This window comes from Cavia porcellus, unplaced genomic scaffold, assembly GCF_034190915.1.
Source record: "Cavia porcellus strain 051 isolate PalLab524CR breed Dunkin Hartley unplaced genomic scaffold, mCavPor4.1 scaffold_28, whole genome shotgun sequence".
Lineage (NCBI taxonomy): Eukaryota > Metazoa > Chordata > Mammalia > Rodentia > Caviidae > Cavia > Cavia porcellus.
In genome coordinates, this window is record NW_026947511.1 from 4759598 (window position 1) to 4771305 (window position 11708).

Sequence of the window (11708 nt, forward strand, 5' to 3'; positions counted from 1 at the left end):
TTTATAGTGCACCTACATTTAACAGGGAAAAAATCAGGAATGCCAGTGGCGACACACAGGAGCTTCAGAGCAGACTGCTCCAAAGCGGAGTCCTGTATGCAGTGCGAATTGCTCATCTCTGCCTTGCTATTGGTTGGAGCCATGCAGCTCAACCCTCCGCAGTAGAGAGATTTGAAGGCAGTAACCATAGGTAAGGCTGCCTGTAGCTGGGAAGGGCTTTTTGTTAGAGTGGGATCTGAGCAGCTCATTTCCACACCTAGTTTACAAAATAACATCTACACAGATACAAAGCAAGTTACCTGTAGGACGCAGCAAACAAACCTAATCCCCCATGAACTACGACTTTGCCACGCTGTATCTATTCTAAATACGTGTGATGTACCATGGTTGCCCCTAATTATCTGTGAACTGTAAGTGTTGGTGTGTTAGAATAGACATCGCTTAGAGTTCCTTGTTCATTTTAAGATTTTTGGTTTTATTATACTGTTGGCTTTTTTCATCTTCACCTCAAGGCTCTGGAGAAGAACCAGCAGTGGCTTGTGTATGATCAGCAGCGAGAGGCCTTCGTTAAAGGACTTTTAGCAAAGATCTTTGAGCTGGAAAAGAAAACAGAGACATCTGTTCCTTCACACCCACAGCAGACAAAAAAGGCTGAATCAGAAGGTACTGACTAGTACAAAAGTGTTCTTTTGGGATCGACTGACATTTCCCCAAAGGAATGATTCATCAAATTTAGATTTTTATAGATGTGTTAGAAAGTAAAATAAGAGGAAATCTTCTAAGCTTCAAATAAGAAATAGTGTTTTGCAAGTCTGTTTCATTTCCTAATGTTTTCAGATATAAGCAGGGCACATGTCACAGATTAGAAAGTCATCACGAAATTTCTTCCGCCCATGTCCTTTCTGTCCCTTAAAGGTCTGCCCCCCTGTTATGTCCCCAGAGATGGCCTTCTTATCACTCACCTTTTTATTCTGCTTTCCCTTTAGCCTTTACTCATAACCACCGCAGCAGAAAGAATTTTAGGTTTTTTGTTTTGTTTGTTTTGTTTTTTATTTTGAGAAAAGGTCTTGTTACATAGTGCAGGCAGGACTTTGTGATCCTCTTGCTTCAGCCTCCAGGGCAGCTGTTGTTATAGATATGCACCACCATGCTTGGCTAAGGATACATTGTATAGCTGATTCTTCAGTTATTTGAACTTCACTGTGGATTTGAGGTTTCTTACTCATACAGCTGTCTTTTGGCCTAGGGCTTTGTAGCCTGTGTAACATTCATCTCAGATGAGTTTGGCAATAATTCTAAGAGGTAGGGTAGTCAGGGTCCAGAAAATTAGGCTCATTTTACAAGTGAAGAAATAGATTTAGCAGCTCTAAGTGACAAGCTGGGCAAACAAAGAGAAACCTCCAACAAAGCACTACTAGTAAGACGTAAGACCAGCGGCCCTACGGGGACAGCCACCTTGATTTCTGCAAAGAGACAACTAAAGCAGGGCATCTCTCCCCATCACCTCGCAGCTTCATCCTTAATGTTTAAAAAACACTAATGCTAAAGAGAGCTATAAAGGGAATGTTTTTAGAGATAATTAGAAGCTGTTCATCTCTAATGGGACGGAGCCACTACTGTAGTCATGTGTTTATTACACCTAAAACAATCTTCATTATAGGCTAAGTATGATTTTTTTCCTTTGGTAATATAGTACAATTTCTGTCTTACCTTCTTCCTTCCCCCTTTCCCCCCCTTTCCTCTCATGTTTTCTCAGAGTAATATAGGAACATTTTAATAATAGAGTCCTGCTCTTTCTTTCTCATTCCATTTAATACTTCTACCATTTTTTTTTTTTTTTTGTCTTTTTCATTTTTATCGGTACTGGGGATCGAACTCACGACTGCCTGCTTGCAAGGCAGGCGCTTATGCCGCTGAGCTAAATCCCCAGCCCCTAATACTTCTACCATTAATTTTGGTAACTTTCTCCCTGTCTATAAATAATGAGTTATGTCCCTGTTTTCTGATTCATCTTTAGAAATTAGGAACTTTCCCTACAAAGTAGTTATATAATTGTTTTTTGTTCTTTTGTGTATTTTGTGACTTCAATAATATGCTCAAACTTCTTAATCTACCACATATCAATTATACCACTACCATTCCAAGTCTTCATTTTGTAAGCTAAAATCATTCATTTTAGCTTCATTTTGTAAGCTTTGATTTCATTTAAAGAAACATGTTTAAAGTTTAATGGCTCAAATGCCATCAATTTCATAAAATAAAGTTTCATAAAATGACTTGTGCCATAATATTATTTGTCACAGACAGTCTTCAAGAAGAAAAGCAAAAATATTACAAGCACCTCTTGGCAAATGCCAAAAGGGATCTTGAGGTTGAAAGACAAACCATAACTCAATTGAGTTCGGAACTTAATGAATTACGAAAAAAATATGAAGAAGCCCAGAAAGAAGTTCAAGGTTTAAATCAGTTGCTGTGCTCACAAAGGAAGGCAGAAGTACAGCATCTGGAAGATGACAGGCATAAAACTGAGAGAATAGAGAGACTCAAGGAAGAAAACAGTCTCGCCAGGGAGAAGCTGGATGAGGAGAGGAGGCGATCCGAGGAGCTGCTGTCCCAGGTGAGCGAGTGGCCTGGTTCTCTGCAGGTCAGCACAGCACGCGGTCTCGAGGAGCCTTGCTGGGCCCAGGCGCGTTTTAGCCAGGGGGGAACTAGAAGGAGCAACAACTGAATAAACTAAAGAAAATAAAGTGGAGTGATGTGGCTTGTGGAGGCCTTTGCCAGGAGGGGGTATTTGGACAAAGACCCAGTGAATCAGTAATTATCTGTGGGAATTCCCTCCCAGAAGGAAAGTATGCACATGGGAGTTCTGAGAGAAGGAAGGAGGTATGTGTGAGAAGCTACAAGGTGTAAACTAGTGGCAGGAATCCCGGCTGCTTTCTAGCCGGCATCTTGTGGCTTCTTGGTGCTGGTACTGTGCTCAGGTGGCTTCGTAGAGCTCCTTCCATATGGTCGTTACACTTGCAGCTTTCAGCTAGGCTGTGGGTGAGCTATGGTTTGTCTTTCAACCTCAAGATCCCTTTTGGCATTTCAAAGAGGTGCTTGTCATACTTTTTCTTTTCTTGAAGATTGCCGATGACAATACTACGGCACGAGTCATTTTATGAATTTCTTTTTTGCTCCTTCTAGTTCTGAGTTAAGATTATTAGAACTGAATACTGCTTTGACAAAACAATTATTAATTTAAATTTTCCTTGGCAGCATTGGGCCCGTACATGGTCTCTAGTTCAGGATGTGTAGCCTTAGGCAAGTTACCTACCTTCTCTGACTCAAAAGTTAGTATTATTCATTGTCAAACGACTGACAGCCTCTACTTCCCTCAGTAGGCTCTTGTAATGCAGAGTCAATTGTGGAACTGTGAGGGTGCTTTGAAAACTAAATAAATATCAATGTTAGCTATTGCTATTATTATAATGTAATTCTTCAAATCCTCCAGAAGGCAAGAGATCACCTGTACTGGTCTCACATGTCTTGAGTAGGTATGAGCAGTGACTTTTGGAAAGGATCAAGCAGAAATTATTACTTTGCCCCAGCTCTTCAGCGAGGGAGATGAGGCACCACCCGCTTTGTCACCCTGGTCTGAAAGGACAGCAGAAGACAGAGCCCCCAGGAAAGGTGGTGCGACCCCTGCAGAGCTCAGGGCTGTTAGTGGCTGGTCAGGTGGCAGGCTCAGGAGCTCCACCGGGCTGTTCTGCTCACTTGCCTGTGCCTGGAGTGGTGGAATGACATCTGGAGAGTCACCCTGCCTCTCAGGTGGCACCCGGGTCAGCGACGTGACTTGTGTTGCATGCGTGTCGTGCCTCCCAGGTAGGTGAAGAAGGGCCGAGTGGGACAACACTGAGTCTCTTTGCACCCCCAGGTGCAGCTCCTTTACACGTCTCTGGTGAAGCAGCAAGAGGAGCAAGCAAGGGTGGCTCTGCTGGAACAGCAGGTACTCACTGGGAGGGCTTCTGATTCAGGTTGGCCTGTTAGAAAATGAAATCTTCCTTGTTTTTTATACTGTTCTGTGGAGAACTGTTTGAAAGTTGTGGGAAATATCTTGGAAAGACTTTAATAAAAGACATTGTGGAAGACTGTATCACTCGTGTTTCTACTACCATCTTAGGCTAAATTAGATTCTTTGAGGTGTGATGGCAATTTTCTTGGCCTTGGCAAATTCTGTTCTTCCCCAGTGGCTGTAGTTTCCTTTCTAACCTTGCAGGTTTTCTGAATAGGGCCATCTTAAAGCTTCAAGCAGAACTCTGAAAGTGACACAATTTATTCTCAGAATACAGAGCAGAGATTCTTAGTATATTCCAAGCCAGGGAGTATCCATCTCTTTCCCTTCTTCCTCTCTCGCCCACAGAAAGAGGATTAAGGAAGACTATTTTCAGCTAGCAACTTGCTAAACTACTGTTCACTTCCCTAAATCTCAGGCCTTGGATTTGTGTCTGCATAAACTGAGTCCTTGCCATAAACTCCATGTATTAACATCTCCTTGTGCTCAGGGCAGTTCTTTTTATGATAATACAACAATATTTTTTTGTGCAAACATTCAGTTAAGTGAACTAAGCTGGGTCTACCAGTTGTAATTGTCTTGTTCTGGGCATTTTCCAGATGCAGTCATGTACTTTAGACTTTGAAAATGAAAAGCTTGACCGCCAAAATATGCAGCACCAATTGCATGTAATTCTTAAGGAACTCCGTAAAGCAAGAAATCAAATAACGCAGTTGGAATCATTGGTGAGTTTGGAATGACTAACCTAAAACTCTGCTTTCTCTTTCTGCCATCTTTAAGTTTATATGTCAAATCAGTTCCCAAACCAGGAGGATACAATTTAAGGAAGAGCTGGCTTTACTTCAGATGAGTAGGCAGACCTTGCCTAGCGCAGGCACCTTCCCTTATTGCACCAATTCAGAGCTCAGAAAGAAAGACATTGTCTACCTTTCGGTAATAATTACACCTGTGTCTGGGATCATTCCCCACTTGTCCCAGATATCATGATTCTAGAGGTACTAAACAGTACCAGGTCTAGAGGAGAGATGAGAGAGGGTGTTACGGAATTCTGAACTAAAGTGAGAAAGAGATTGGCTGGCTGTTTTAGGGGTATTGGCTTATTATTGTTAATAGGCTCTTGAAGGGTGTTATAAGTTAAACATTGTTGAGTTGCCGTAAAACAGTCTTTTAAATGATAAGCCTTTTAAATAAAGAAGTTTCTATAAGGAAATGACTTTTTACTTATCCTCATCTTACCTATAAGTTTTTAGAGTGAGCTTGTTAAGGGTGTGTGTGTATATCTCATTAGTCTATGTAGCTTCTATTATCCTAGTACTGAAAACTATTTGGAGGTGGTAAAAAGTTATAAACGTAACTTCTTTGCCAAGCATGGTGGCACACACTTCCGGGCCCAGTACTCAGAGGCTTAGGCAAGATGATTTTTGCGTTCAAGGCCATTCTGGGCTACATGGCAACAGCCTGCCTAAGTAAATAAATAAATGAAATGACCTGTAATTTCTATGTGAATAATAATAAAGAAAATATAAGTCTGACTCTATTCTTCAGTGTGTCATTGATGTGGACCATTTGTAACAGTGGTGGTGAACCTTTTAGAACTTTCATTGGTAAATAGCTCACTGTGGCCTCTGTCTCATTCATAGCTTTGTCCCCACTGATTTATAAGATTTGAAATTAAAGATTTGAATCATTTGTTCATTTTCAAAATATAGGAAACCAGAAGATACAAAACATTTTTCAGTTTTTCTGTGTTTTTCTTTATGTTCCTGTTGTACACTGTCCTTGTAGGCATTATAAAATACTTATTTTTGAGCTTTCTTGCTTACTCTAAATTCTTCAGGAGAAAGCATGGAAAAGCAAAGTTTCAAAAGTATTATATAATCTCTTACTTGTTTCTGTGCATAATATGTTAAAATTCTTAATTCTATGTAGTTTTTGTTTGCCCCTGTTTTACGAAACTAACAAATTTAGTGAGCCTAGTACATGAGCCTGCCCTTTATCTGACTCCAAGTCTCTTAATAAAACCTATCTACATGAACCTTCAATTTAGTACTTTCTTGGGCAGTTTGAGTAATAATAGTAATTATCTGGGTAGTTTATAACCACCTCATATGTTACCACCAAAATATTGATGAACAGAAATTTTAAAAAAAATAATCTATCTGCTAGGACTGAAGCAGCTAAGGAATCTATGAAACAGTTAAAATTGGTGGACAATGGGTCTGATATACAATGGTGTCTGGTTGAAATTTATTTTTCAGAAGCAACTTCATGAGTTTCCCTTCACAGAGCCATTAGACACTTTCCAAGGAGAGACTGCAAACAAAATGAAAGTCGCCTCACCAAAAAGTCCCCCCACTGTACTAAACGAAAGCCTGGTGGGATGCCCCAAATGCAATGTGCAGTATCCAGCCACGGAGCACCGCGATCTGCTTGTCCATGTCGAGTACTGTTCACAGGAATAGAACAGTCATTTATCTCTATGCCAAAAGGGTTCATGCTCTATCTTCTGTTTGCTTGTGGCCAGTGACAGCTGCATATTCCACCTCTGGTTCACCGCACCGCCTGTCGCCTCTGACACTCTGGCATGCGAGTGAATCATTGTATATTTTGGCTTTGCATTTTCCTTGGCAGTGACACTCCACAAGATGGTTCGTCCTGACCACAGCGACAGAATGTGGTGAGCAGTGTGCACTGAGACTGCTTTTTTGCATAGTTAAAGTACTTGATAAAGGGTATTGATTGTGGGTTAAATCTATGGTGCCAGCACAACAAATATTTTATATTACGTGGAATTTTTAAAAATCAAAGGTATTTAATTGTTGACCTATATATCTAAGTTCTTAATGTAGCAATAATTCTAACAACCACTGGCTCATTTTTTTCTTTGCTATTATAAAGCATTTAATAGAAGTGTTGGGAATTTTATAATCTTTTATTGCTGCTTACTGTTGAAACTGTAAACTCAGCCGTATACTAAGAACAAAACTGATTCTGCTTGAGGAATACTCTTAGTAGCTACATACAATGTTTTCTGTTGTGGTATCTGGCTATAACTTTTAACTTGAACATCATTAGCACACATTGGTTACCTAAAATGGTTAAAATTGATTTTAACAAAACCATCCAGCCTTCTTTGATTTGGAGGTTTTTTGTTTTTTATTATTTTTGACACTCCTACATCTGGGCAATGTAATTATTAAATATTTGCTATTTGAATAATATTTTTATATATTGATAAGCCAAAAAAAGTTTTTTTTTTTAAATTCATATTTTCTACCATACTTAACACTGGGCTACTGTTAACAATGTAAAAAAGAAAAGAATAAAATTATTTAATAACTTTGACTTTGTCTAGTGTATGCATATACATTAGCTAGTCTGATTTCTACCCCACGAGGAGTGTTGGAGATTCCACATTAACATATATGGCAAGATGATGAGGTCAATAAGGGAATATCAGAATCAGCAGCTCTGTGAAGGTAGCAAAAAGAGGACATAGATGCTTGATACTCTTGATCAATGAAGATGATTTTAGGCTTATTCATTATAAAGGCAAAACAATATAAGCATGCTCTGTCATATACTTGGAAATCTTTTGACCTTAGAAATATATAGATATGTTAGAGAAATAAAATTTTCCCTTTATTATGAATAATCCCAGGATCACAATATCTTCAGCCACAGCTAGCAAAAGATAACAGAAATACTCTTCAGTCAGATGATTCTTGTTTTGTTCTACAATGTTATGGTGAAGACCACAGTATTTTATATGCGGTAAGTATTTAATTATTGCCCCGAGGAAGTTGTTCCCTTACAACTTTTTAAAAGAATTTTAAAGAGAATGAAACCAAACAAAATGCCAATCAAACCAGAATAAAGCCAATCAAAACAAAACAGTGAAAGTGATACAGGACTTCAAAACAGGTAATAGGAAATCAACAGTGGTTACCATAATGCCTCTTGTTATCTTCAAAATTGCTGCCTATACCATCAGTAAAGTAAAATAAAATAAACAGAACAGAATAAAACCAATCAAAACAGAAAACTAAAGAAAACAAAGCAGTGAGAACAATATTGGATTTCAAAAACAAGACAAGAAAACCCCGTATAGTTGCTATAATGCATATTATTATCCTCTAAATAGATGCTTAGACTACCAGCTTTAGGCCTGCAAAACCAATCAAACTACAAGAATTAAGTTGTTTTTGTACCTCAGTTGCTATCAACTCAGCCTGTAACCCTCCAAATCAGCCAGTTGCCTGCTCGAGGAAGCTGTGCGGATTGTCTTCTTGTCTCCCAACCCATGTGCTGGCTGGCTCACGGGAAGGGTGAATTGGCTTCTTGCCGCTCCCTGCCCCACATGGCTGCTGGCCCACAGGAAAGGCAAACTGGCCTCTTGTTTTGTTACCCATCCCACATGGCCACTGTTCTCCCCTTCCAACTTTTAACAGGCCAAGTATTATTTCTAGTCTATGGACATGGAAAATGCCTTGTTCACTGGAAAGTGGTGTCCAGTGGAGAGCTCAGGCATTTGGTCCCTGCCTGTGTGGGCTCGGCTGACAGGACAGAGCCATGAGAAGCTCGACCTGACAACCCCAGAATCATTCCTGGAGTGAAAGGTGATGTGGAGCTTGTCTCAAGAACCTCGCTTTCTGTGATTCACTGAAGAGCTGGAGTTAGTGCTTTCCTTTTCCACTCCAGCCACCAACATCTGAGCACCAGTATCAAAAGTATATTTGGAAAGATGTCAGGAAAAATGAGTGTTTCTGCTGTGAAGCTCTCTCAATATACAGGGAGTTCTAGGCATCCCTGATTCACAGATCAGGAACAGTTCTTTCCTGCAACATTTATTGAAAAAAGGATCAATAAAGGGTATTTCGCAAACTTGAAAACCTTCACTGTTCTCATAATTAAACACCAGTTTTTTTTCTTTTTTTTTTAGTTTTTCTTTTCTGTCTTTTTTTTTTCATAGCAAATAATCAGCTACCATTAAGAGTGTGTTTGGGTGTGGACACTTGGGGGGAGGGACTGTAAACTGTGTACCACAAGATCTAACTGCGACCCTCTCAGATCCTCCCCTGCCACTTGCCATCTGGCTGTCACTGCATTGCAATTCCGTGAGGAGGAAAAGTGCTAGAACCAGTGTTAATTCAGATGAGAAAACTAAGATTCACAGATACTAGGTAATTTCCCCAAGATTACCACTAATAGGTAAAGAAAGGATATAAATTCAACTCCGAGTGTCTCAGCTAGGGAGCCTGTGCTCTTTCACTATGCTGACACAGTATTTCCTACCAACAGATGCTGAGCCTTCTGTATCGGGCTTCTTTCTCTTTTTAATATTTTATACACAATAAATTATACAAATCAAGATGCTCTGACAAATATATATTTGTAATCTTCAACCAAATACAATTTTAGATGATTTCCATTACCATCCCTAGAAGTTTAGTTAATTCTTTTTCTAGTTGAAAATCTTAGAGACAGTCTGATTCCTATTGCCAAAGATGAGTTTTACATGTTCTTGAAATTTAGGTAAGTGGAGTTATATATTTGTGTTCGGCTTCTTTAAATCATCAGAACTTTGAAACTCCTGTACATTGTATATGTAAATAATTTAGATATTTTTATAGCTGGATAATATTTCATTGTAAATATATACCATAAATTTAGTATTCCATCCTTCTTAAGGAACACGTATATTATTTCTGTACAAGTTTTTTGTTTTGCTTTTTTGTTTCTTTATGGCCCTGGGTGGAACTCAGATCCTGGAACACAACTAGGCAAGCACGCTACACTCCAGCCCCTTAGACAAATATTCTTGTGGACTTATTTTCATTTCTTAGAAGTGGAATTGCTGGGCCACAAGACAGGTAATACTTATTTTTATTGAAAACTCAAAGAACAAGACTGAACAATTCATTTTGCCAGTGTACCTCTATGAGAAGAAACCATGAAATATAATGATCAGCAACTTTGCCACAAACAGCAGTGAGTTCCATACCACTGACTTAATATCTTTCCATGCCTGTGAAAAACTGCAGGCCCAGGCCCAACCCCCTAACCCTCAAGGCAGGTGCACCCCGTCCTCTACAATCAGGCTTATCCCAGAGTACTTCAGAGACTGAGGGTGCCTCCCGTCAGGGCCTGGCCCGTAACATGAGTCAGGCCGGCCAGCTGCTCCTGGGAGGCAGGAAAAGCTGCCCAGCTCTAGCCCGTGGCCAAGGTCAAGGAGTACCATGTGGCTGATCTTTCAGATTTTCCAAGAGGAACCTGGAATTCTTAAATAAGAAACCTCCCAACTTTTAAATGTCAGGAACTAATTTTAACGCTGTGGACCAAAATGAACTTCGGTTTATGATCTTTGAGGTGCCTGAGTGGGGCAGGAGAAAGTGACTCAGTCAGAGGCGGAGTGAAATCCAGGGAGCACTCCCAGTCCTGCCTGTTCTGAGCACTGCGCTGTGCCTGCTTCCACCACACTGCACAGGTGCTGGCTGAGAGGCGTGACAGTGCGACCCTCTCAGACCCTCCCCTGCCACTTGCCATCTGGCTGCTTCTGAGGGCTACATTTCTTAGATAACGCTGGCTGGCTGGTGTTTCCCGGTCACCTTCTGCTCCCCCAAGCTGAAGTGGAGGGAATGACACGGCTGCAAAGGGACCTGACTACCAGACTCCCGTGAATTAGGTCTGGGAAATCCCCTCAGCTCTGCAGGTTCTTGGAAACACTGATTCTTGGCCTCCTCATCTCGTTCATCAGAACATCTAAGGGATATGTTAGGACCTTCTGACGTGTGTTATCCAAGACAGAACTGCTGATCCAGCCCTGACTTAGTGATACAGTGGGGTCCCCAGAGGTGAGCGACTTTCCCAGGGTTACACGGTGAGCTCCTGGGAGTGGAGGAAGCCCAGCTCTCCAGCCTGCCAGCTGTCAGAGCCTCTACCGTCTTGGCCTGTGCCATGATTTCAGCCAAAGTACTGTTTTCCAGGGTCCTCAGTATCTGTTATCCTAAGGCAAGTCTAGGGGTTTGTCGGCCTGGTTCTCCTTTCTTCCTCTTCTCCCCCTCCCCCTCGCCCTCACCCCTTCTCCCTTCCTCCCTTCACTCCTCCCTCTCCTCCCCACCTCCCCTGTCACTGCTTTGGATTCTGATAATATTTTGGCTTCAGATGATTGAGTAGAAAATAGCAGGGTGGCATCCAAAGGGAGTCTCCTGTGCCATAGAAGAAATGGCCCAACGAAGGTAAGGTCAGGACTAAGCAAGGGATTTGCACAGAATACACAGACAGGACTAAGTCAGGAGAGTGTCTCAGGGTCAGGAGAAAGGTAGGAACCTTCAAAGTGAGCATACAGTGTCACCCAACCCAAGCACCAGAGAAGGAAGACACGCTGCCACGCCCACCCCAATGGGCATCTGGTGATGAGCTTTAGCTGGCCTGTCTGACTCACTGTGTTAACCCCAAGACCAGCACCTCTCCCACTGACGCATTCTGACAAGTGTTAGCGGACGCAGGTTTCCACCTACTGTTTGCCTCTGGGGTGTCCCTGAAGATTGTTCCCCCGAGTGGCACTGTGGGGAGGTGCAGACACTTTAAAAGGTGGGACCTAGTGGGGGGCCTCAAAGGGGACCCTGGTCTAACTTTGTGCCTTTTTTCACTT

The 11708-nt window shown here is 41.3% G+C and overlaps 1 protein-coding gene across 4 annotated transcripts in view; it reads left to right on the forward strand.

Moving 5' to 3' along the window:
• The window catches only part of Cep55 (centrosomal protein 55), a 39458-nt gene extending 32059 nt beyond the window's left edge, over positions 1-7399 (forward strand). For 3 of the 4 annotated variants that reach the window (XM_063239374.1, XM_063239373.1, XM_013143859.2), the window contains 5 exons: positions 513-663; positions 2304-2617; positions 3917-3988; positions 4654-4779; positions 6313-7399. In XM_063239374.1, the coding sequence (XP_063095444.1) occupies positions 513-663; positions 2304-2617; positions 3917-3988; positions 4654-4779; positions 6313-6516 (867 nt within the window). In that variant the 3' untranslated portion in view covers positions 6517-7399. The remainder of the gene's footprint in view (positions 1-512; positions 664-2303; positions 2618-3916; positions 3989-4653; positions 4780-6312) is intronic. The other variant, XM_013143867.2, reaches the window with a different exon arrangement.
• The last annotated feature ends 4309 nt before the right edge of the window (positions 7400-11708 follow it).